At 48.7% G+C, this 27,056-nt stretch overlaps 1 protein-coding gene across 1 annotated transcript in view; it reads left to right on the forward strand.

The window, feature by feature from the left end:
* The first annotated feature begins 8,390 nt into the window (after nucleotides 1-8,390).
* The window catches only part of RGS20 (regulator of G protein signaling 20), a 71,044-nt gene continuing 52,378 nt past the window's right edge, over nucleotides 8,391-27,056 (forward strand). Inside the window, 1 exon segment of the mRNA XM_023585023.3 lies at nucleotides 8,391-8,523. Coding sequence (XP_023440791.2) covers nucleotides 8,455-8,523 — 69 coding nt within the window. The 5' untranslated portion in view covers nucleotides 8,391-8,454.

Raw genomic sequence — 27,056 nt, forward strand, 5'->3', positions numbered from 1 at the left:
TTCTAAAGAGTTCTTGAGGGATGCATGGGTCGCACGATTTGATGGGTACGTGTGCCCCTGGGTGTCAGAGCCTCACAGGTAAACCTCATAACCCAGAATCACCATCACCAAACTTATCTTCCCCCAAATTGCTCAAGGCCACTTTTTACCTATTTAATTCTGAGTTTCCAAGATCAAAGATTTGGCCCACTGAGGGAAAGGAAGAGAAGGAAAAGAATCGTTTTAATATTCCTTTTTTTTTTTTCTTTATTGATTTTTTAAATATTACATTCAAAAAATATGAGGTCCCCATATACCCCCCACCTCCCTCACCCCACTACTCCCCCATAGCAACATTCTCCTCCATCATCATGAGACTTTCATTGCATTTGGTGAATACATCTCTGAGCATTGCTGCACCTCATGGTCAGTGGTCCACATCATAGCCTACACTCTCCCATGTTCCATCCAGCGGGCCATGGGAGAACCTACAATGTCCGGTAATTATCCCTGCAGCACCACCCAGGACAACTCCAAGTCCTGAAAACGCCTCTACATCTCATCTCTTCCTCCCATTCCCCACACCCAGGAGCCACCATGGCCACTTTCTCCACACCAATGCCACATTTTCTTCAATTACTAATCACAATAGTTCATGAATAGAATATCAGTAAGTCCACTCTAATCCATACTCTATTCCTCCATCCTGTGGACCTTGGATTAGTTGTGTCCATTCCACATCTATGTCAAGAGGGGGCTTAGATTCCACATGGATGCTGGATGCAATCCTGCTTTCAATTGTAGGCAATCTTGGCTCCATGGTGTGGTGGTTGACCTTCTTCAACTCCATGTTAGCTGAGTGGGGTAAGTCCAATAAACCAGAGTGTAGGAGCTGAAGTCTGTTGAGGCTCAGGACCTGGCTATCATATGGTCAGTCCAGAGATTCAGATCCCCTGGGTATATCTTAAACCCCAGCACCAACTACAATTCTGGTAAAGTAACAGGAAAGGCTTGTGGAAAGAGATCACATCTGAGTCCAGATCCATCACACAGAAACACCAACTCCAAAGAAGGGCCAACTGACATGGCACTGAACTCCATCTGCCATGACCATAAAACCTGTGGGTCTCTGTAGCCCTCAGAAGAACCAATACCTGGGGTTGTATCTACTTTATCTTTCTCTGGGACTCTGCTGAGGTGTGCATAGGGCAACCCTTCTGATAACCTCTGGCTCTTTTTTAGAGACTCATAGCCATATAAACTCATTTGTCCTTTCCATTTCCCCCTTAATTTAGGTAAAAAAGCCTTTTTAACTCCTGTTATTATATGTAGACAGAGATATTCTGCTGGTCCAAGTTGAACCTTTTATTCAAGCTCATTTTCTAGTTACATCATCAGCTCGTACTTGGTAGTAATCCCTTGGCACCAGGGAGGCTCATCCCCAGGAGTCATGTCCAATGCTGGGGGGGGAGGCAATGAATTTACATGCTGAGTTTGGCTTTGTGACTGGCCACACTTGAGCAACACAGAGGCTCTCAGGAGGTAACTCTTAGGCACACTGCTGCTCTAGGCCTTGTTCTTATTTCAGGTGCACAGGCTCACAAGCATAGTCATTAGTATCAGGGGCTCATTGTTGGACCTTCATTCTTTTTTGGTCTTTGCCATTGCCCTTGAGGGATTGTTGCTGTTCCTTTAGGGACTGTGATAGACCTCCACTGGCTAGGAACTCAGCACTCCCTCAGTTATTGTTTTTAATTGTTTCCACTATGAAAATATCCAAACATTTTTATGTACCCTGGATATATGCCCTGTAGGACTCCCTGCCAACCTTGTGTCCCCTGTCAATAACATCCCACACAGTATTCTTCCACTGCCATTGTTGAACTTCTCTGTGATCCAAAACTTCCTGAAAAGTGAAGCCCAATATATTGCCACGTTCCCTTAATAGTAAAATGGAATATAGCGATGAGTTTAAAGGTTAGATATAGAATACATATCAATTTGGAAAAATTCTACATCCTATCTTTTTCTTTTCTCTTTTCTAATTATTAAGCTTATCTTCACAAGAGTATATTAGATCACAGTAATTCATATATATAATAGACAGTACTCCCACATATCCAACGTAAAATCTTTTCCTTCCACAGCAATAATCTTTTAACATATTCATACCATATTTACTGAAACTGATGTACAGATATTGAGACAATAGCTTTCCTTTTTAAATGTGTTTCATTTTGGAAAATCACCGTTAGTAATGCATGGCAGTGTGTTAGAGAAATGGACCATTTTAAAGATCCCCATGATGCCTTACCATGGTTGGAAAAAGGTGTCAGTGTGTAGACCTTACTCAGGTCACTGGGATTTCCCAGCGCAGCTCCTGTCCACCAGGTCTAGGGCATTTAAATTGACAGACACCTGTTCCCTTAGAGAATGGGCTTTGGAACTGGATCTCTCAAAAAATGAATTTGATGATTTGATTTCAAGTATGATGTTATATATACATGCAAAAGATGCTAAAAATATAATTGTATTTTTTGGATAGCCAAAAAAAAAAAGACTAACTCTGACTTCAGTATTGAGACAAAACTATGAAGGAGAAAGGGAAAACAGAAAGACCAGTTTGGGGCTGTTGCAATAGTTTAGGTGAAAGACAATGAGGCCTCCACCAGGGCAGAAGTGGTTAGATTTGACTGGAAAGTATGCAAGAAAAAAGATTTCAGAGATAATCCAAAGTGTTTGACCTGAACAAAAATAACCAGTCACCATTTCCTGAGATGAGGAAGACTGTAGAAGGAGAAGGGGGGCTGGAGGGGGAGGGCACCTTGGTTTGCCAGGGCTGCTCTAACAAAGTACCATAGATGAGTTGGCTTAAACAATAAGAATGTATTGGCTCCCAGTTTGGGAGGCTAGCAGGCCACACTCAAGGTGTGGGCAGGATCACACTTTCTCTGAAGTCTGCAGCATTCTCGGTGGCTTGCCAGCACAGCATATTCCATTTTTTACTCTGTCACATGGTGATCTCACTCTAGTCTGTCTCCTACTGTGTCTGAATTTCCTCTGCTTATAAGGACGCCAGTCCTATCAGATTATGGCCCACCCTGATTCAGTTTGGCCTCATCGTAACTAATAACTTCTTCAAAGATGCTATTTACAAATGGCTTCACACTCATAGGACGGGGACATGTCTTACATGCGTCAATCCACAGCAGAAGGGGAAATCAAGAATCAGGTTTAGAGATAATAAGTGCTCAAATAAAGACCCATCTCCTACCCTTAAGCCCCTTATTTGGTTAGCAATACTGGCCAGGAGAGCAGAGACCTACAAGAACAAAGCTGACAGAGCAGACTGAGTTTGTGTGTTTTCCTTCCCAATATACATATCTCCTAGATAGCCCTTGTGTTTCGTACACTCCACTTTCTTTCCCAAGCCCCACCTCTCTCATTATGATGTCTTCCATTATATAAATCTCTCCATGACACCTCTACATAAACCCTAAATATATTTTAAAAGCATAAACATATTTAAAAATTTATTAAAAGAATGGATCTACTGAGGATTCTTGGAATTCTTCCAAAGAATAATTATAAACTACAGGAATATCTTTTAAACTATGGTACTGTCACTAGGAACTTTGAGATTTTAAGTGAACCTTAACAAAAATACGTTAATAGTTTGACTGGACTTAAACTACTATTAATCTATCGTTATAATAGCCATGATCCACTGAGCTTATTTATTGTCATTTTCCAGTCTGCATGATGTAAAGTGCAGGTAAAGACTTGCCTTTATAGTTTTCAGTTACCACAAGCTGGAGTCTTAGATTCTAAGTGAAAAAACTACTTCTCCAAATAACAGAAAAGGAAAATATATAATATGGCTAACTCACAGCAAAATAGAATTTTGAAAATAATGTTCAGGAGAAAATAGGTCATTCCATCATGCAGCTTTAATACTAAAACCTCTCAGAAATTTCTGGCAAAGGAATGGTTTAATTCTGCTATGAACGCTTACTTTACATACTGGTACTACTTAGATGTGAATCAAAACCTTCCATTTGTCTTTTAAAGCGACGTGACATAGTTCACATTGATTTGTAGTGAGGTGATTTTCTACTCTGTGTGAAGGTATTCTGTTTGCTGTTCAATAACCAACACGATTAATTAGGTAAGTGCATATTCGACCAGAAGAAATGATTCCCTATGTCTCTGGATCCCAAAGGAGCAGTGCTTTCAAGAATACCGATTCCAGGATGATTCAATTGTGTAGCTAATGTTATGGCAACCCCCAGACTGTCTCTAGAATCTGACCTAAAAGAAGGGCAGTGATTAGCCCTGGGGACAGCTGAAGGTCTTTCCACAGATACTTTTTCTCAGATTGAATTTTGCGACTACACCAATATTATGTGGCTCTTTCCTTGCCAGATGCGCCGAAAGAAAGCGATGGATTTCAGCAACCCCACACCTATCGTGCTTCACGCCTCCACTACATAGAGAAGCCCCTGGGTGCCAAGCCAAGACACTGCGACTGCAAAGTAGCGGGGTGCGGGACAGAACTGGTGAGCCAGCGGTTGGTCAGGAGGAAAAAGACAAATCTAGGCAAGGATAAAAGGTGAGCATCCGCAGAGACACTCAGGAGGCCGAGCTTTGTTCTTTGGAATTGGGTTTGGGACTTTTATTGTGCCTTAACCTTTCCACCATTTGTCTCACAAGAGTCTCTGTCTTGAAGCAGGGAACCGAAGCAAAATGCCTAATGAAGCGTGCCGGGGAAGGGCGGGCGGGCAAGTGACTTGGGAAGAGGGTTGGGGTGAGGGGAGATGAGAGAAGGGTCGGGTTACAATTTCGCAGGTCCTCGGGAAACCGTCCGGAAACCAGAGCTGGGAGCTTCCCCCGCGTGGCTCGGAGCCTGGCGCGCCTACGCTGAAGTGTGCGGGGCGCACGGTTTCGATCCAGCTCTTGTTTGAAGGCCGGTGGCGAAAGTGGTGGGTGGCCTTGGTCCCCCTGTGCGTCGCCGCCGGGCCAGTACCGGTGGGCGGCCAGCGCGGAGAATGCCGTGAGGCGCTGGGCGCCCTCGGCTCGGGAGCTCTGGGCAGATGCAGCCGCCGGCCGGGCTCACCACTCCCGCAGCCCCGCGCGGGAATCAGCCGGCCAAGGGCCCACATCCGGCCTCCCAGCGAGGGCTGAGCGCGCTGAGCCACCTCATACCCCTGCCGAGGAGCGCGCCCAGTGCCCCGCAGTCCAGTGCCAAGGCCAGCCGATGTCCCCCCCACCTCCACCACCACCGCGAGTGAGCTCCTGGCGCCTCTCCAGATCTCTTCCCGCTTCCACCCCTAAACTACACTCCGGGTGCCAGAAAGCGGGGGAGGGGGAAGAGCTTCTGGAGAGGGAGAATTAAATTACTAGAACGACCCTCTTCTCCAAGAAAAGGAAATGGGGGGGGGGGGGAAGGGGGTGGCAAAACAGTGTGAACTTACCCGGAAATGCAAACCGAGCCCGACCCTCGCCAGGCGCATACAAACCACCCTGAGTCAAACCAGCCTGCGCGCTCCGCGGCTCCCCAGAAAGGGCCTCATGAATGAGAATGGGTTGCTAGGTTTCCTCCCTCCCTCTCTCCCTCCCTCCCATCTCTTCCCACAAGACTCCCAACGCGGAAAGAAAAAATGCCCGGCCTCGAGACGCTGGAGCGGGGGCTCCGCGCCAGACCCACGAGGCTGCTCGAGGCCGCGCCCACCTTCAGGACCCTGGAGAGCGGCCGCCGCGCCCCTGGGACCCACGACTCGCCCCGAGCCCCGCCTTCCTGTTGCTTTTATTCGCAGCTTCCCGCCTCCACTTTCTTTTTTTTTTTTTTTTTGGCAACCACGACTCTTTTTTCTTTTTCTTTTCTTTCTTTCTTTTTTTTCCTCCATAGATTCAATTGTCTTTTTGTTTTGCTCGAGGGGAGTGTTTGGACTGGTTGAGTTAGTTCCGCTTTCTAACGCCACTAAGTATTAGTGGACAAAGAACCCGGGGGACCTTCTCAAGGATCCCAGAGCCTGAACGAGGCCGGCGACCTTAAAAGCCACCGCGTTCAATCCCTTTACTTTATAAACGAGGCCGATGAACTCAGAGCATAGAACGCCTTTCTCCTGGTTAGCAGTCAAGTTGGTTGCAAGGCTGAGCCTTGAAATCTGGTCTCTTGGCTTCTAAACAATTGCTTCTCTCCACTTTCCACGAAAAAATGTTTTACCTTCAGCTTCTTCGCTCTGGTCTCCTAAGCAAAAAGCGGGAGGTGAAAAGGCTTGTGTGCCTGAGAATGAGATGGACAAGGGGGCTGGAAAGGGGGGGCTCGCAGGGTGCAGACTTGCAACACTGAATCCTGGTCTCCCTCCTCCCAACCCACCGCGCCCCCCTCCCCCCCCCCCCCCCCCGCCCCAGCACAGACAAAGCCAAATCAGCCAGTCCCCCCCCTCCACGCAGCCTGCAGTGGCACTGAGCTTCCCAAGTCCGCCTCCAGCCGAGCACCCAACTTCCAGCTTCGGCAGATAGAGCCCTAGGCACTTCAGGAGGTGCGGAAACGTCCCGGGACGGGAGGGGACGGTCAGAGGAGGGACGATCAGAGAGGAGGGAGGAAGGGAGAGCAAGAACTGCAAAGGTGTTATCGAAGCTACTGGTCCAGGGACCGAACGTGGAGTAGCACCATTTTTTAAAACCGGGGGGTGGGGGGGTGCGGGGGGACGAGAGGGAGGGGCTCACGCAGGGCATTTCCTTTTGCTTTCCCGGACCTTCTCTTGCACACCCCATAGTAACGTCTTAAAATACTGGAGGAAAGGGCCCGGCGGAGTGCAGGTTTCCTTGGGTCTGCGGTGGGACCCCGCAGTAACTGTGCGCTGGTTTGTTTCTCTGCCTCTCCCGCCCCCTGCCTGCCCCGCCCGCCTCCCGCCAAGCCCAGCTCCCAGCCTCGCCGGCTGCTCGCTCAGCCTCCCCTCCAGCCCGCTCTTCGGCCTTGCGCGGGGCTTCTCCACCTTCTCTGGCGAACCCCTCCTGGGACTCTCCGGCTGCGCCCGGACTTCTCCCCCCGGCTTCCAGTCCTGCAGGCCGCCAGCCCTCGCTGGGGCACTAGGGGCGGCAGGGCCGCCTCTCGCTCCTCCTCGGAGCAGCTCGGGCACTGCCGGGCGGACCCAGGGAAGAGGACGGCAGGGCTGAGCAGAAAGCATCGGTGTGGGTGAGTGCCCCCCACGCCCCCTCCCAGACCTCCCCGGCTCCTTCCTATGTGACCCTGTCCGCTGGGCCTGGGCCAGAACGTGGGAGACGGGAAGGTCCGGGCAGGCTAAAAGCGTCCCAGGACAGGGTACCCACGGCTCGCCCCCACCCCTCACCCCCTCCTCCCCCTCCCACCCCCCTGGAAGGCTCGCGAAGCTACTTTTTTCCTGGGCCGTTTCCTGTCCAGGGTCTGTCGCACCCCGCGAGGGCCCCCGCCTTTCCCGGAGGCTGCTTTTCCAACTCTGGTTCTCAGCGCTTCGCTCTTCTCCCCTTCAGAGGGCCTCCCTGGGACGCGCCTCCGCCCCTCCTCGCGCCCCCACTCCCCTGCCTCCTCTGCTACTGAGCGCTTGATCCGCACTGGAGGAAATGACGTGATGTGATTTGGGTGTCAGGTCAGTTTCCACCTTCGGTCTGGCTGGCCAGCCGAGCTTAGGCGCACAGCCCGGGTGGCGCGGCGCTTCTCCCTCTCGGGGGCCCAGCGGTGCCCCGTGCCCGTAGAGCTGGGCGACAGAGCTCCTTTGCCACCTCCGGTCCCCCTTAAAAGAGAGGACGGTGGGCGGCCGCCGAGGGTCTCGGCAGGAGCCACAGTCGGGTTTACCCCCACCCACCGGGAGGAGCCCCTCTCCACCGCGGGAGGATCGGAGGCGGCGGGGGCGGAGCTTTGGAACACGCCCCGGGGCAGGGGAGAACGGAGGACGCTGCCCTCCAGAGGCCGGGCCATCCCGGAAATTAAGGACAGCCCGTCCGGCCGCAGGACTCTGCCCAGGACGGAGCACCCCCTCCGCACGCGCTGCGGGGCCCCTCTCTCCGCGCCCCCCGCCCCCCGCCCCCGCCCCATTCACCAGGTCCCAACGCCAATCCCCGTGCGAGGCGGTGGGACGACAGAGGGGGCTTGGCAGAGGCCTTAGCATGCGCCCGGCTTGGCGCGGACCCTCTCGGTACTTCCTCGAAGCCCGGAGCTCGAGGGTGTCCCCCCTTCCCCAGCCCCCGCCGCCGTGAGCACGCTGCAGCCCGAGGGAGGTGAGCCCTGAGCTCGCCCCTCGAAGGGCGTGTGGGTGGGGGTGGTGAGGGGTCGCGAGGAGGCAGAGCGGGCGGAGGGAGAGAGAAGTAGGGGAGGCGAGAAGGAGGACGAGCGCGAGCGAGGGAGCGCAGGGAGCCACCAACCGGGAGAGGACTGGCGGGCGTAGTAAGGCGAGCACTCAGCATTAGAATAAAAAGAAGGCGCCTGCGGGACGCATGCGCGCGGCCGGCGGAGGCGACCCGGCCGGAGCTTCCCCGCTGGCTGGCGGGCTGGACCGTGGCACCGTGAGTACCCGGCCTCCCCCGAACCTCTGTGCTTCTTGGACTAGCCGTGAGGACCCGGGCCCTGCGCCCGGTGCCCGGGCCACTACCCCGCCGCGGCGGGACCCGGCGCTTCCGTGCCCAACCGCGCGGCAGGAGCCGGGGCGCGGGGCCGGGGCTCCCCCTACCCACCCGGCTCCCTGCGTCCCGCAGTGTGTGTTTTGGGGGAAGGGGGTGTGGACTGAGGGTGTGTCGAGGTGGGGGGTGGAACGCAGAGCCACCAGGACTCATTTGCACGGAGTCCCGCTGGGGCTTCCGCTCCGGCGCCCGCGCGATTCGCCCTCGGAGCCTGGGAGGGGACGCGGGAGCCTGACCCTTTAAAACCCGAAACGCACATTGAGCTTATTTCGGAAAGTCCAGGCGGTGTGGAAACGCCGGCGTGGTCACTGGCTGCGGAGCCGGGCAGTTCGAGCGCGGCGCGGGGGGGGATCACAGTCCCGTCCCTCCGGAGAAGCATAACCCAGGCCGAGACGGGGCCGGGTCGTGGGCGCCCCGCACTACGGTCCGTATCAGGATTTCGGGGAACCTCTGCTCACTCTGGGGAAACCCAAAGGCCAGAACTGCCCACCCTCCACCCCATCTCCAGGCCTATGCCTGCACCGAGGCGGTGAAGATGCGGGCGCCTCGGGGGCTTGGCTGCGAGGATTCGGGAGCTCGGCTCTTCCTCCCTGGCCGAGCTGTGCTCGGGAAGTTGCAAAGAGTCGGGGCGGGCTCCAGGCTGCGGGCCCTGGAGGCTGGGGGAGGTGGGGTGCGGCGCAAAAGACCGAGGGCGTTTGGAGTGGGGGGCGGCAGGCTGGAGACGCGCTCCTCGCCTCTGCCCGCCCCAGCCTCTGGGGGTGTGGGAGGCCGTGGGAGAGGAAGCGCGCGGAGGACGAAGTGGGCGTTGGGGGAATCTGTGTGCGCCTACCCCCTCCCCTGTCTCGGAGGGGGAGGTGGTGGGCTAGGGGCGGTGGATGAGGCCGCGAGGGGGGTTGGACGTTGTGGGGGAGCCTGAGTGCGCGCCTCCCAGCTCCCGGGCCTCTCCGGGTGGGGTGGGCTAGGGGCCGTGGGAGAGGCGGCGCGCCGGGAGGGGCGTGGACGTTGTGGGGCGACTCTGTGCGCGCCTCCTCCCTTCCCTGCCTCTGGGAGTGGGGGTAGGCTAGGGGCGGCGGCGGAGGCGGCGCGCCCGGTGCTGGGTGGGCACAGGGGTGGTCCGGAGGCTCGCCCCCTCCTGCGTCTCTAGGGGTGTGGGTGGCATGGAGCGGTGGCCTGGGTGGCGCACAGGGGGCCGAGTGGATTGCAAGCTGCCGGGACTGGCCCGCGTGGAAGAAAACCCAGCAAAGCGGCGCCGAGGCTGCGAACGTGCGACTGGCAGGCGCCCACCGGCCAGCGACCCGGAGCGACCCCCGCGGCGGGCCGGACGCGGGGCAGGAAATCCCGGGGAGCAGCTGCTGCTCGCGCGCTCCCGGCGCTGGGCGGGGTGGAAAAGTGAACGTGGTGCCGGATTTCTATGCGGAAGGAGGAGAGCGCGAGAGGGAGAGAGTGTTTCCTGCCTCCTTTCTTTTCAGAATTCGGCCGAGGCCAATCTGCGCTGTTTGGACACCCACACACCCCCCTACACCCCCACACACCTCTAAGCTCTGGCTGGAGCTTACTGGTTGTCACCACCCGTGCCTTGGTACCTGCGGGACTGCTTTCTCTCACTGATCAGCTGAAGCAGTCACCTGCCACTGCAGCCCCCTATCGCCCCTGGAGTGTGGAGAGCAGGAAACTTCTGCTTCCACCCCCAGCCAACCACCTTTGGGTCAGTGCTCGCGTCCCCTTCCCGCCACAGGTGCAGGGCCCCTGCATGGCTCGGCTTCCTTCATTTTTAGTGGTTCCAGACTGTGGAATTGACTGAAACAAGGGTTCTAAGTTTCAGAAAAAGGTCTGACCTGCTACCCAACCTTCACAAGGACATTTGTAATGAAGTGGCTCCATCTATACATTCTTAGGCACAGCCAGAATTTGTAATTTACTCTTCGTGTTGAAATGTTTTTCACTCCTAACCTAGTTTTCTCCTGGACCTCCTCTTGTTGGTGGCATCATCTGTGTGATGTATCAGTAAGGCATGAGAGACGTTACCGCCTCATGGTTAAGAGTCCTGGGCTCTGGAACTGTCTGGGTTGAGATCCCAGCCTACCTGTGTGATCTTTGGCAAGTTTCTCAACCTTTCAGTGTCTTAGTTTTACCGTCTGTAAAATGGGGATAGTACAAGGGCCTCCTTCACAGGGCAGCTGCGGGCATTCCATAAATGAACGCCATGGAGTTCTTATACCTGTGTCTGACGTCTGACGTCTCAGTTTGCCTGATTGCTCTCACAAAGCCCACACAGTGGCTTGGCTTTAAAATTTATTGTCTCGCAGTTTTGGGGGCCGGAAGGCTTGGTTCCTCCCAGGGTGGGAGGAATCTGGAGACGGTTTGCGGCAGTTATTGGGGTTCATGACCTCCCATCGCATGGCAAGGTACTCTCTCTTCTGGTGCTGCTGGCTTCCTCCTCCCAAGAAGGCCCCAGGAATCCAAAGTATACCCACCCTTCTTCAACTGACCACACCTTAACTAAAAGTAGCCTCTTCAGGAGGTCCATGTAGAGTGGGTGCACAGCCACAGGGCTGTGGGTTAGAGTGAGAAACACGGCTAGATTGGGGCACACGAATCAATCTCCCACACCAGGCCAACACGATCATTACTATGATGATGATGATGCTAAATTGACCAAGTAAACTTAAAAGATAAAAAGATCAGGAACAAAACCCTTATTTGTGTACCTGGTAAAGAGCGTGCATGATGAAATAGATGATGTCCAAGATCAAATCTGGAAAAACAGTAAATTTTCTGTCAATATCCAATTTTAAATGCAGTGCATTTGTCCGTCATTTAGACTGTCTGTTTCAACTGGTCATGAAATATTTACATATAAGCTTCAGGCAGAATTTTAAGGAAATTATCTGTAATTTTCAATCCAAAAGGTTTCACTTTGTGAAACACATATGCATAGAAAATACACCCTAGGTCATGGTATATACAGACAATCAAATGTCTTCATTGAACTACTGCACTGAGTCTATTTTATTTATGGAAATCTGGGAACTTTTCTTAGGAGCTAGAAGTCTAACATCTTAAGAGCATTGTAAAAATTTCAGCCTAAATACCCTTTATATCAAGAATACTTTATCATTCTTTTTTTTAAAGATTTATTTATTTATTTAATTCCCCCCCTCCCCCGGTTGTCTGTTCTCTGTGTCTATTTGCTGCGTCTTGTTTCTTTGTCCGCTTCTCTTGTCAGTCAGCTGCACGGGAAGTGTGGGCGGTGCCATTCCTGGGCAGGCTGCACTTTCTTTCCCGCTGGGCGGCTCTCCTTAAGGGGTGCACTCCTTGCGCGTGGGGCTCCCCTAGGCGGGGACACCCCTGCGTGGCACGGCACTCCTGGCGCTCATCAGCACCGCGCATGGGCCAGCTCCACACAGGTCAAGGAGGCCCGGGGCTTGAACCGCGGACCTCCCATGTGGTAGACGGACGCCCTAACCACTGGGCCAAGTCCGTTTCCCACTTTATCATTCTTGAAAGCATTTCAAGAATGATAAAATCAGATTTCCGACTTCGACCTCCTTCATTTTACAGATAAGGAAACTTCCAGAGAGGTCAAAGGCCCCGGACAAAGATCTCCCACACTTAGGGGTCAAAATTGAACTGGAATTAGGCCCCCTGACTCCCTCCCCAAGGCCCTAAAACACTACACCGATAATTTCCTGTTTATTACAAATCTGTGCACCTTTAACAAGTAGAAAATCCAAAGGTATTATATAAGGAAAAATATGTTAACAGAAAGAACCTACAGTAACATAGTGGTCACTGCTGTCGGGCAGCTTTGGGGTGGCCCTTCAACAAAAGGACATAACCACATGACTTGCCTAAGGCGAGGTAAGGCCAAGCTAGAGGCAGAGCCAGGATTAGAATTTAAGGCCCCACTGGAGCCTGCATTTTGTTGCATATTGTGTTCATCCTTTGTCGCACTCAATATCACTGTTGAGCTTTACTTCAATTCTTAAAAATCTCCTTCCTGCTGGCTTTGAAGGTGCTTCCTATTCCCATTGTAGGAAAGGCCCTCAAAGTTACATGGGAGAAGATTTTATTCCAGATTCTGTGGAGTAGGAAGAAGGAGAGAGAAAAAAGCCTTCTTACTTTAATGAAGTCGCCTTGTTACTGGTCTCATTCCAAGCCCTTGGATGTCAATTCCTGAAGTCCTTCTCCTATCTGCTTGCCTCTGGATTCATTTCTGCATGTCAAAGTACCTCCTCCTTCCATGGGGCAAAGGCAGAAGGTGGCTTGCGGGTTCAGCCCACTGATGAGTGGTTAAGGAACCACACTGCAGAGCTTTTCAAGTGAGCTTCTGGGCTTGCAGAGTTTGTCCTAGAAGTGGTCCTGCATTTTTGAAGACGGAAGCCAGTTTCTTTCCAGTGTGGGCACTGGATATCTTACCTTGACTTTGCCTCTCAGAGCTGCCTGCCACATATCCTTAGACAGAAATACAGGGCAGCAAGCAGGGAGTGACTTGCTCTCATGCTCCGAAGCCAGTTCAGCAGAACTGGGTTTTGAAATCGCATGTGTTAAGTCAGGTCCCGGTGTGATTATCATGTGAATCACTGTCCAATTGGGAGTATGGTGGATTGGTTTTGAATGCGCCACCAGGTGAGTCACAGTGGAAGCTTCTATTCAAATAAGCAGAGTGTCAGTCAGCAACTAACAGGGTTCACTCTGAGTCAGAGCTTAGCATGTGTACAAGAAGTGTGAGTCACTGACTACCTAGCACCCTCTGAGATGGTCCCAGAATATTATTTGAGCAGCTCACTCCAGAGTTTAGACAAGACTCCTGAGGTGAGTCAGCTCACCGTACAATTGAATGGACCTTTTCTGAAGCCATTCACAGTCAAGTTTGATGTGACCGGGGGCCAAGGTAATATTACGTGATTATGAATTCGTGGAATAAATTACCTTGATTCTAATCTGGCTGATTAGATTTCTAGCTATTGGCCTGGAGAATCACTTGCGAAATATGAGGAAGATGCTCCATTGCCCGGCACTGCTATGTCCCTTGAATTATATTTCAACGGTTGTTCAAACCAGTTGACCATTCTAATTAGGGAGCACTCGATTTCTGGTGACTAATTTATTTTACTTTAAATCGTACAGTCCTTTTCAGGAACGTTTTTATATTGTGGATCTTAGACCTAGGCATCTCGTGCAGAGTTACCCAGTAGTTTGAGTGTTCATCAGGCCATGGATTGTACAACATGCTCAGCAGCCCAGCTGTCAAGGAGAGGAGAGCATCCTGCTCTCTGGTGTGTCTCTGTCTGTGGCCTGTCATCTCTCCTGATGCTAACTGAACAATAACTGTTCAAGAGCCAGAGCACAAGCCTGTGGTGCAGCACCCAGTATGCCTAACCCTTCTAGGGCTATATGGCCAGAAGTAGCACAAGTTATACAGCCGTTCCATTTATGCAGAGGCAGCGGAAAGAATTTTGCAAACCTCTCTTTACCCCACCCTTGCAGGTAACTTTCATATCTCAGGGTGGAGGGATAACGAGAGTTAAGGAACTGGTCAATTTCTTAATTTGTTAAAAGTCTTGTTGATAATGAGTGGCAAGGAGTTAGTATCCTTGGAAGGCAGATTAGACTACTGTTAAGAAGTGCATGTATAGTTTTCTTTATTCATCATCTCATGGCTCCAAGAGAATCCCAGACCTTTGTATTTCACCATCTACCCTTATTGTGTTTCCACAAATATTCACTGCTAGTGATAATCTGGAAATTCATCTATCTCTTGCTATATAGGTAGTACCTTGCATTTAAGAGGAGGGTTGTACATAAAGAGTTCAGTTCTCCTTGACATAAAATCCCAGGTAAATTCAGGTCATTAGCACTTTTTATTCAGACTATTTATAAAACTGCAACAAAATTTCATTGTAAGTTTGCTAGATTTCAGCAAGGAGCTCTCAGGTACTGTTGTGAGATTCATGATTGCTTTAGACTTTATTTACTTGAATTGATAACTTAAAGCATATACATCTTAAGTGTACAGCTCCATAAACTTTACATAAGTATATTCTCATGTACCCACCATCAAAATCAGGGTTTCTCCACCTCAGCCCTTTGATCTGAATAATGTTATGGGAGGCTGCCCTGTATGTTATAAGGTGTTTAGCAGCGTTCCTGCACTCTACCCACCAAATACCAATAGCATGCTCCCTTCCCTGGTGACAACCAAAATTTAAAAAATCTAGAACCACTGTTCTGGATCAATAGACAGAATATTTTCAGCCCCCTTCAAGAACGCAGCTCTGCTTCCTTACTTTTGTTTGTCCCACAAAGGTAACTACTTTGATAACCTCTATCACCAAATATGCCTGTTCTTGAGCTTCATATGGAATTACACAGTATGTACCCTTTTGTGTCCAGTCGTTAGATCAGCATTAGGTTTTTGACATTCATCCATTGTTGTTGCATGTATTGTTATTTATGAATGCTCTGCAACATTCCTTTGTGTGAGTACACCACAGTTAATTTATCCATTCCACAATTGAAGGACACTTGAATCACTTCCAGTTTGGGGCTATTATGAATAATGCTAATGTGAACATTCTCATTCATGTCTTTCGATGAATATAGGCACTCATTTCTGTTGGGTATCTGCCCAGGAGTGAAATTGCTGGATAATATGTTCAGTTTATGTTTAACTTTAATCAATCCTGCCCATCAGGTTTTCATGCCGTTTTTACACTTTAAAGACAATTTAGGGAAGTGGACGTGGCTCAACTGATAGAGCGTCTGCCTATCATATGGGAGGTCCAGGGTTCGATACCCAGGGCCTCCTGACCCGTGTGGTGAGCTGGCCCACACGCAGAGCTGCCGTGCAGGCGCCCCGCATGCAAGGAGTGCACACTGCAAGGAGAGCCACCCCCTGTGGAAAAAAAAAAGTGCAGCCCGCCCGAGAGTGGCACCACACACAGGGAGAGCTGACATAGCAAGATGATGCAAAAAAAGATGCAGTTTCCCGGTGTAACCGAGGGTGCAAGTGGACACAGAAGAACACAAAGCGAGTAGACTCAGAGAGCAGATGGCGGGGGGTGGGGGGGTGGAGAGAAATAAATAAAATAAGTCTAAAAAATAAAACAAGAATATTCCATTAAAAAAAAAAAAGATCAGGTAGTGTGAATCCTTCAACTTCCTTCTTAAAAAAAAAGAAGACAATTTACCATGCTACCAGCAGCATATAATTGAGGATTGCGTCACATCCTCACTAGCACTTGGAATTGTCTGTCCGTTTAAGTTCAGTTCTTCCGATGTCTAAGTAGTGTTATATTACTGTGGTTTTAATTTTTCCCTCATTGCTAATGTCATTCAGCATCTTTGCATCTGTTTCTTGGCCATTTGCATATCTTCTACTGTAAAGTGACTTCTGTAGGTCTTTGGCCCATTCTTTTCATTGTACTATCTGTATTTTTCTTTTTGATGTGTAGCAATTCTTCATATATTTTTTTAGAAAAATTTTTTTACAACTTTTTAAAAAATTTCTCTCCCCTTCCCCAACCCCCAACCGTGCCCCCTCAGTTGTCTGCTCTGTATCCATTCACTGTGTGTCTTCTGTGTCCACTTGTATTCTTGTCAGCGGCACCTGGAATCTGTGTCTCATTTTGTTGCATCACTTTGCTGCGTCATCTCTCTATGTGTGCGGCCCCATTCCTGGGCAAGTTGCACTTTTTTTGCACTGGGCGGCTCTCCTTACAAGGGTGCACTCCTTGCATGTGGGGCTCCCCTATGCGGGGGACACCACTGCGTGGCACGGCACTCCTTGCACAGACCAGCTCCACACAGGTCAAGGAGGTCCTCGGTTTGATCCTTGGACCTCCCATGTGGTAGGCAGATACCCTATCTGTTGGGCCAAATCCACTTCCACATATATTTTAGATTCAAGTTGTTTGTCAAAAATGTGTATATTGGAAAACGGACTTTGCCCCAGTGGTTAGGGCGTCCGTCTACCACATGGGAGGTCCGCGGTTCAAGCCCCGGGCCTCCTTGACCCATGTGGAGCTGGCCCATGCGCAGTGCTGATGCACGCAAGGAGTGCCGTGCTACACAGGGGTGTCCCCCGTGTAGGGGAGCCCCACGCGCAAGGAGTGCACCCATAAGGAGAGCCGCCCAACGCGAAGGAGGGAGCAGCCTGCCGAGGAATGGCGCTGCCCACACTTCCCGTGCCGCTGACGACAACAGAAGCGGACAAAGAAACAAGACGCAGCAAAAAGACAAAGAAAACAGACAACCGGGGGAGGGGAGGGGAATTAAATAAATAAAAATAAATCTTTAAAAAAAAAATGTGTATATTGCAACAATATCTTCTCCCAGTCTGACTTGCCTTTCGTCCCATTATCTTTTAGCTTCCATAATTTCTCTTGAAAAGTCCTGCTTCTTTGATAACATGTTTTTCCCCTCTCTGTTGATTAAAAATTATTTGCTTTTAGCTTGTCAAATTTGACTATAATGTGCCTAGGTGTGATTTTCTTTTATCCTACTTGATATTCACAGAGCTTCAAGTATTTGTGGATTGATGCCTTTCATCAGCTTTGTAAGTTCCTTGCTCAATATCTCTTTAAATATTGCTTCTGTCCTGTTTCTCTCTTTCTCTACTGCTTCTGGGACACCAATCATACAAATACATTTTAGACTTTTTTCCTTCTTTCTCTTATGTCTCTTTATCCTCACCATGGTTTTATTCTTTTACTCTCTCTCCATGCTTCAGTTTGAATACTATTATTGACCTGTGTTTTAGTTCACTTAAATTATGTTCTGCTGTGCCCAATCTTCTATCAAACCATCCAGTGAGTTATTATTTCAGCAATTATCTTGTTCTAGATATGGTATGTCCATTTGTCTGTTTATTTTATTTATTTATTTTTTAAGATTTATTTTATTTATTTCTCTCCCTTTCCTGCCCCCCCCCCCAGTTGTCTGTTCTCTGTGTCCATTTGCTGTGTGTTCTTCTTTTTGTCTGCTTCTGTTGTTGTCAGTGGCACAAGATTCTGTGTTTCTATTTTGTTGTTACATCATCTTGCTGCATCAGCTCTGTGTGTGTGGCACCATTCCTGGGTAGGCTGCACTTTCTTTTGCACTGGGCGCCTCTCCTTACAGGACGCACTCCTTGCACATGGGGCTCCCCTACGCGGGGCACCCCTGCATGGCAGGGCACTCCTTGCACGCATCAGTACTGTGCGTGGGTCAGCTCCACACCGGTCAAGGAGGCCCAGGGTTTGAACCGCGGACCTCCCATGTGGTAGGCGGACGCCCTATCCATTGGGCCAAGTCCATTTCCCCCACTTGTCTTTTTAATAGATTTAAATTTTCTGATGAAATTCTCTCTTTTCCTCAGTTTTGGTCATCTAACCTTTATCTACTAAGTCTAATATTGAGATTGTCTGTGGACCTTTATCAATTGTTTGTTTTTTTACTATTGGTCACATTTTTTCTGTCTTTTTCTAGTAATTTTTATTGTATGTCAGACATTGCATGAAAAGAAACTAGCAATTCAGATGATATTTTCTACCTCACCAGCATGGTATTGCTCTTTCCTTTTTGGGGGTAAGGAACTGATCACATCAATCCTACCAGGGTTTGAATTGTGTTAGGGCTGGTTATAGTTTTAATAAGACTTTTCTGGGAAGTGGACTTGGCCCAGTGGTTAGGGCGTCCGTCTGCCACATGGGAGGTCCACGGTTCAAACCCTGGGCCTCCTTGACCCGTGTGGAGCTGGCCCATGTGTAGTGCTGATGCATGCAAGGAGTGCCCTGCCACGCAGGGGTGTCCCCACACAGGGGAGCCCCACGCCCAAGGAGTGCGCCCCGTAAGGAGAGCCGCCCAGCATGAAAGAAAGTGCAGCCTGCCCAGGAATGGCGCCACCCACATGGAGAGCTGACACAACAAGATGACGCAACAAAAAGAAACACAGATTCCCATGCTGCTGACAACAACAGAAGCGGACAAAGAAGAACATGCAGCAAATAGACACAGAGGACAGACAACTGGGGGGTGGGGGGAAGGGGAGATAAATAATAAATAAATCTTTTTTTTTTTTTTAAGTAAGACTTTTCTGTTTCACTGATGTGCTTCTCCTGGGCTTTGGACTGAGAGCCTGGTAGGTTTCCATCTCCTCAGTCTTTAAAGGCTGTGGGAGACTCAGTCTGCCCTTTGGAGGCGTTGCGCTTTCCACTTTTGCTGACCTGCCTGATGTGGCTTCCATGTTTGGGATGTGCTCCGAGGAGACCGGCCATGTGTCTGCGATGGGCCTTGTTACTGAAGGGACTCATTCTCCTCCATGAGAAATGAGAAACTCTTTATGTCCTTAGCCTATGCCTAAAGTTGGTAAATGTCCTCAAGGAAGAACACAGCTGGTGGCAGACAGCTCACCTTGGAAGTCCTCTTCCTGTTAGAAATTTTAATTTAATCCTCTTTACACTCATATATCGCTATGTCCTTAGATATAGGATTCTAGCTATTTATCTGGCTTTTATTATTGTTGCATGGGAACAATCACCATTTTTCTTGAAGACAGTTTTCTTGAATTAAGTTGCTTTTTCTTCTTTGGATTACAATTTATACTTTCTTGTTATATTATTTGTTTCCAATGCAACTTGGAAAATGAATAATAAAATAGACAAAATCCTTAATTCTTTCACTTATTTTCCAGGGATCTGTTTTCAGAATCATGGAGGTATGAACACCATAAATACTAATTTATATAGATAGTGCATATTTTTTTATTGAAACTGATCCTCTATGAACCTTTTTATCTATGTCTTAGCATGGGAGACTTAGTCCTGCTTTATATCATCTTGTGAATGTTTTGAGTAGCTACAGTTCTCTATAAACAATCCAAAATGCATAACCACCAAACATTTTCAAGTCTTTGAAATTTCATCAGTTTTATATCTGTTTGTTCAACATTTCAGCAAGGGGCAGATGGGGACCTAAAACTCAGTAGATATTTTAGTGCAAACTGTAGAAAACATAGACTCTCTCGCACACCCCCTAGGAGCTGCAGAAAAAAATATTCCATTAGCTCAGCCCATAGAGAACCATCCTGGGAGCACTAAAGGCAGTTTGGGACAAGGTAATACACTGGAGTTTCTATTAGCCTATTCTAATCAACAGCAGCCCTGCTGGAAAAAAAGGACTCCTGAGGCATTTGCTAATGGGCATCCAAAAATAACACAAACCTGTGTACTTGTGGCCAGTGCACAGCTGTGGCGTGAGGAGGTGAGTCGCTGCGGGGTGTCGGAATGAGCCCAGGCAGGGTCCCGTGACCCCAATGCACATCTGGGCTGAGTGAGAGGCTTTAAGCTTGTCCTACAGCCTCTCTGAGTCTGAACTTTATCAGTGGGGATCTTGAAATTCACACCATAGAGTCTTAAAAAATTCAATGTGAGTTGAGTGTGATTATTCTTACATTTGCTGGCATATACCTAGGGAGGAAATTGTGCATTGATTGGAAATTTTAATGGGGAAAGCTTGCTATGATAAAGAGTTTAGATTTCATTCTCTGTGGCACGGATTGCCATCGGAGGCCAAAAAATGGGACGAACGCATCTGAATTCTGTTTTGAAAATATGACTTGGCTATTGTGGGCAATAGAGGGAGGGGGGTGACCAGGGGGCTTTTTGTGGTGACCCAGGCAAGAGATGGCACTACCTGGATGGGGAGGGGGCAACTGAAGAGGAGGCAAGTGTGCAGACCTGGCCTGCATTCTGGAGATGCAGGAGGCTTGCTAATGAATTGATGCAGAAGACGAGGAAGAGGGAGGAATCCAGAGTGATGCCTGGAAAGTGGGCGGATGGGAGCTCCAGGGATGGGCATGGAGAAGACTGGAGGAGAAACAGAGGGGGTGGACCTAAAGTCTGTGATGTCCATGAGAGCTCCAGTAGTATCAAGTAGGCAGTTGGATTTATGAGTTTTGAATGGCCTGGGCTAGAGACAGAAATATGAAGTTGTTACACTATTTATGATATGTGGATTGCTAGGCTGGGTCATGCTAAATTTCCATGAAGTTACAGGAAAATTGTTTTGCAAAATCGATAGGGTATTGCTACTCTAGAACCCACATTTGATTTTTCCCGATTATCTGTAAACAATCTACTGAGAGTCTCTGTATATTTGTAACAGTGCTTGGCACACTAGGGCCTGTGGGTCAAATCCAGCCCACTGCCTGTTTTTATACGACCTGCTCAGGAAGAAGAGTTTTTGAAGAATGATATTTCATTACACGTGAAAATGTTATACAATTCAAATTTCAGTGGCCAAATTAAGTTTTCTTGGCACAAGGCCACACTTATTCCTTTACCTGTTGTCTGTGGCTGCTTTCGTGCTGCAGTGATACAGTTGAGTAGTCGCAGTGGAGACCATGTGGTCCACAAAGCCTAAAATATTTACTGTCTGATCATTGATAGAAAAAGTTAGCCAACCCTTCATCTATCACATGAAAATAAGTGTAGGGTATTACTAGGTTTTGTAGGAAAGAGTCTAGTGGAAGAAAATAGGAAGTTCATATGAAAGTCACCCAATAACAATAACATATATATATATATATATATATATATATTTCCCTTAATTTGCATGTAAATTAACACATTTCATCACCCATCTGTCCCCAAACCAAACCTAAGCTCCATCTGCTCTAATTGGTGGAGAAGTTCTTTAACCACCACATACTGACCCAGGCCTAATGTCTGTTAGATTTGTGCCCAGCCCAAGCAGAGCGGGTGGAGGAACGCCAAAAGAACAGAACAGGAGGGAGCTTCCGTAGTACTGTGTGAGTTCCTTCTCTCACTTGATCCAACAAGGGTGACTTATCCATAAGTGTTCCCTTAGTTCTGTCCAGTGACTTAGGGGCAGTGATAGGAAGCATAGGGCATTACAAATTTCATTCAAGGACAGTTAAAAATCCTAAAGTAAGCACACTTACAAATATAATACCCAGCAAATACCTAAAATCTGAAATGAAAGGGGGGACATTACTACAGATCCCACAGAAATAAAAAGGATTAGAAGATACTATAAACAATTGCACACCAACAAATTAGATAGCCTAAATGAAATGGACAACTTCCTGGAAACACACCCACTGCCTAAACTGACTCAAAAAGAAACAGAAGATCTCAACAGACCAATAGCAAGTAAAGAGATTCAATCAACCATCAAAAACCTCCCAACAAAGAAAATTCCAGGATCAGATGGCTTCTTGGAGGAATTATACTAAACATTCAGAGAAGAATTAATACCAGCCTTTCTCAAACTCTTCCAAAAACTTGAAGAGTTGAAGAGGAGGGAACACTTCCTAACTGATTCTTTGAGGCCAGCATCATGCCAATACTGTAAAAAGGAATAAAGCTCTGGTTCTTGCTACAACTTTGATATACCTTGTAAACACTATATTGAGTGAAATAAGCCAAACACAAAAGGTAGATATTGCCTGATTTCACAAATATCAAATAACTAGAATATGGAAATTCGTAGTGACAGAAAGTAGATTATAGGTTGCCAGAGCCTGTCAGAGGAGGAATGAAAGTTAATGCATAATGGATATAGAGTTTCTTTTTTGGGGAGATGGAAAAGTTTTGGTAATGGATGTGGGAGAGGTTACACATGTTTGTGAACATAATTAATACCACTTAAGTGAATATTTGAGGTGGTTAAAATGGGAAATTTTGTGTTGTGTATATGTTACCAGAAAAATTACAGAGATATTATAATATCTATATAATATCAACAGTGCCTTTCTCAAACCCAACAAAATTAGCAATATTTAATTAGTATCATCTCGTTTCCAGCTGTCTACTCTAGACCCATTCTTTTGCCCATTCTCCTTTTTTTCATTTCCTGGCCTGTGGCAGAAACTAGATCCCCGGCCCCATACCACACCCCACATTTGTTTGCTACTTCCTGATGGTGTTAATTTGCTCCTCTTTTCCCTCATCTTCTGTAAACCGGATGTTAGATCCAAAGGCTCTCCTAGGTTCAGAGTCAGTGTTGGGTGAGCACGCTTCATGGGAGGGGCTTGCATGTCTCCTGGAGTCACTCTAGGGCACACCTGGCCACTTTTAGTGATGTTGAGGATGTTAGAATGCTTGCTGGGTCAGTTCACTGCAGCATACGCAGGGGCCGGTCAGTACCAGGTTGTCTGGGCCCACATGATGCCCAGACCACAGGGGCCTCAGTCCAGGGGCCTCTGCGTAGTGCTAGGGCATCTCATTCCGGCAGGCCCCTTATGAGCTCCAACTCTCAGGCAGGCTCCCTTTCCTGCACCCCCTGGAGCTGCTGCTTGGCCTCCCCTAGCCATAACTTCCCGTGCTGAGCTGGGAAGCCATGGCAGTATTGCATTTTCCCTCTGTACCATTAAATGGGAGCACTGATCTAGGTGGGGAAACTGAGTCTCCTCCAGAAAATGCATCTGAGGATACCAGGGGGTACACGGCATAGACCTAAAATTATGTGTCACTCCTCAAGGAACAGGGCCTCCTTTCTTCCCTGCGCAGGATACATTCCTTGTATCCCCCTCAGAGCCAAAGAAGACATTGGCTTCATTCCCAATGGTGTATGGCCCCATCCACACTTAGGGCATTTTCACAGAAGGTGGATTCGTAGAGGATTTCAAGTCACGTCCTATTTCAATTCACACTCGTAGGGTTATATTGAAAGCATGCATAATACACAATACCCTCTGGGCTCTAGATATTTGGATTTCAAATGCAGAGATAAAATATGTAGGAGAGTGAACACAGCAAAGGCTTATGTGGCCTTAATTGCATTTATTCATTGTCTTCTCTCTGAAAGAAAACCTGAACTGTAGCTAGGTAAGACCAGCATGCCTAACAGGTCACCTTGGCTGTTTTCACTGCCTGCCTTCCCTTCCTCCCTCCCTCCTTCCAAAGTATCCCCCTCAGATGCTTTCTCCTTCTCTGACGCGTCTCAGCTTTGAATTGCCGAATCATAACATTATGGTATGGAAGGTGAAAATGCCATGGGCGGGGCAGGTGCAGAGCTGGCCAGTGATTTGCATAAGGTCACTAAGTTAGCAATGGAACTGGCCTCTCACCCAATTCTCCTCTTTTTATTGGACTCTTTCTATGCTTGCTTCCTCTCCGAGGCATTCAGGGTTACTTCTAGGTATGTGAGTGGTTCAAGGGCAGATGTCTGGGTATGGAAAAGTGGGGTCCTTGCCCTTTGGCTCTTCGGAATATACCGTTTGTTCTGGTATATTGCGTTGGCAGACCTCAGCAAACTAACCTTGAAAGTAAATTTGAAAAACAGCCCTTTGAGATGAAATTTACATACCATGCAATTCCCCCTCATAAAGTGTATCATCCAGTGGCTTTTAGTAGATACACAGAATTGCACAGCCATCAGCACAGGGAATTTCAGAACATTTCTTCACTCCAAAAAGAAACCCGGTACCCAATAGCCATCAGCGCCAGCCCTAGGCAGCCGCTCCTCTCCTTTCCGTTTCTATAGATTTGTCCTTTCTGTACATTTCACATAAAAGAATCATACAATGCTTGGCCTTTTGTGTCTGGCTCCTTTCACTGAGCATGGTGTTTTCAAGGTTGGTCCATGATCTAGCGGCAATACCAGCGTTTTAGAACGAGAACAGAACCTTAGCAACCCTGTATTCGTATCCCTGCTGTTTGCAGATGAGAAAACCGAGGCCCAGGGAGGTGACCCATCCCTGAGGCCACACAGTAGACAGGAAGCCCAGGGCCTGGCCGCTTCTCGCCGCTCCGCCCACCCTTCACCACTCGCCGCCTGGCCAGGGAGTCAAAGTGGCATCTGGCTCTGCTTGGCAGACAGGCTCCTGTACCTCCCCCTTCTCTCATCTTGCTGCTTGGCTTTTCTCGGCTGTTGTCGCAGATGCTTGCATTGAGGGTTACTTCTAGGTATGTGAGTGGTTCAAGTACAGATGTCTGGGTATGGAAAAGTGGGGTCCTTGCCCTTTGGCTCTTCGGAATACAGTGATGAGAGTAAAGGGCCAGTTTATTTACCACGATTAAAAAGCGAAAAAACGTGTGTTCTGGCATATTGTGTTGGCAGAGCTCAGCCAACTAAAACAAGGGCTTCCAGAATGGTGAAGGTAGTGCTAGCAACTGGCTTCGCTCTGAGAAAGGAAACCACGGCACTGGAGGATTTAGACGTTAACGCCTGCCCTGGTGCCCCTTCTCTAGACATGCTCTGGAGATAAATAAAAGAAGTAGGAATCTGGAAATTCTTTATAAAATCAATAAAACAGCCTTCATTTTAAACAAGAGTGAAACACAAGATGAGGTCTTCCCAGATTACTCATTTTATCTTTACGTTAAATGTCATAAAGCACTGAGTTTATACGGTCAAAACAGTAGCATTGGAGTAGCACTTTGCAGTTCTCAGAGCTTTTCATGTACACGCTGTCATTCAATCCTTTTAAATGAGACTCAGGGCGGTTAAAACGAAACCCTACATTTCAAATGAGGAGGTGGAGTCTAAGGGAGGGGAAGTCATTTCACCCAGAATGGAAGACTTTCCAACTTGAAATCCCTTGTCCTTTGTCTGCCACACTGAGCTTGTTGAAAATCTTGATCAATTTTTCATGATCTTTCCACAATTCTTCTGTAGATACCAGCTACAGACTTCCAGGACTCCTCCACATAAATCCTACCTTCCCAGTTGGCTTCCTTGTTTATTTTATTTTATTTTTTTAAAAATTTATTTATTTATTTATTTCTCTCCCTCCCCTCCCCTCCCCATTGTCTGTTCTCTGTGTCTATTTGCTGCGTCTTTGTTCGCTTCTGTTGTTGTCAGCGGCACTGGAATCTGTGTCTCTTTTTGTTGCGTCATCTTGTTGTATCAGCTCTCCGTGTGTGCAGCACCATTCCTGGGCAGGCTGCACTCTCCCTCGCGCTGGGCGGCTCTCCCTATGGGTGCACTCCTTGCACGTGGGGCTCCCTTATGCGGGGGACACCCCTGTGTGGCAGGGCACTCCTTGCGCACATCAGCACTGCGCATGGGCCAGCTCCACACGGGTCAGGGAGGCCCGGGGCTTGAACCGCGGACCTCCCATGTGGTAGACGGACGCCCTAATCACTGGGCCAAGTCCACCGCTGGCTTCCTTGTTTAAGTTTCCTTGTCTCCCAGTTATCTCAGGAAGCCTATCTCCTGACCTCATGGGACACTCCTTAGTCCCGCCAGAGCTTTCCACTGTGCTTCCCGGAACTCAGACGGGCCTAGGCTGTGCACCCTGTTCCTGCACAGTGTCTTTCCATGTTCTCTTCCCTCCCTTCTCTAACTGAAAGCTGGCTGTTGTTGGAGAACAGTTTCCCCCAGGACCCTAGCTGGTAGATTGACTTAAGTACCCCTGAAAACAAAGCATCGTCTCAATTCTCATTCCTGTGGATATGAACCCATTATAAACAGGACCTTGTGAGGAGCTCATACTTTTAGTTAAGATGTAGCCCAACTGAATGGAGTCTTTTACAGGCAGAGTGGGAGTCAGGTGGAGGGAGAAGAAGCCATGGGAGGAGTTGGAAGCTGGAAAGCGACAGAACCTGGAAGAGAAAGGAGAGGGCATGCTGTGTGATGGAAATGCCATCCCAGAGGATTGCTGGCCAGCCCAGAGCCCTGCCGACCTGAGAGGAAGCCAGTCTTCCAGCCAAGGCCTTGATTTGGACTTCTGGCCTCTAAAACCGTGAGCCAATCAATTCCTGTTCTTTAAAACACCCTGTTCATTGTAAACTATTGTTCTGCCGAAGTCCCACCTCTTACTTCAGGGCTTAGAAATAAGATAAGTGTTCTTTGCTCTCTGTTGCCACTCCAAAATATTTCTTCTCTACCCTGCCTCAAAAAAACCCGCCCCCTTGGGAAGTGCCTGTCCTCAGTCTTAACCACCCGCCCCGACTCCCTGCAGTCAGAAGCTAACCTTCTGGTCGCTGCCCCCTCATCACAGATGATTCAGCACCTGGGTCACCACTTGCTCTCCAGCCTTCTTGATTTTGTCAGCATCCTTGTCAGTGACTCATGCACCATTTTGGCCTCTCAGTTCCTTGATTTCTCAGCTCCAGAAATCTGCTCGCCCACCACACCTCAGCCCGCCCTTGCATCGTCATCCCCTGGAGTTGGCCACCATCAACTGCACCTCCTTTGAAATCTCATCCTCAACCTCCCCTCCCTCTCTTCGCTCTTGCTCACTCTCGTCCTTTCTCTTCTCTTAGACACAGCCAGCCCATTGGTCACTCAGTGCCCTCCATCTCTACGCTGTAGCTACATTCCGGTCCAGGGAACATGCCCCTCTCATTTGTATTTGTGTTCCTTCTTCAAAGCCTCACCTCCACTTTTGGGTATACTCATCTTTAGGACTTACCTTAGATGCCACCTCCTCAGAGCTGTCCCTGGCACCATCTTCCTGTCATCTC

This window comes from Dasypus novemcinctus, chromosome 14, assembly GCF_030445035.2.
Source record: "Dasypus novemcinctus isolate mDasNov1 chromosome 14, mDasNov1.1.hap2, whole genome shotgun sequence".
Lineage (NCBI taxonomy): Eukaryota > Metazoa > Chordata > Mammalia > Cingulata > Dasypodidae > Dasypus > Dasypus novemcinctus.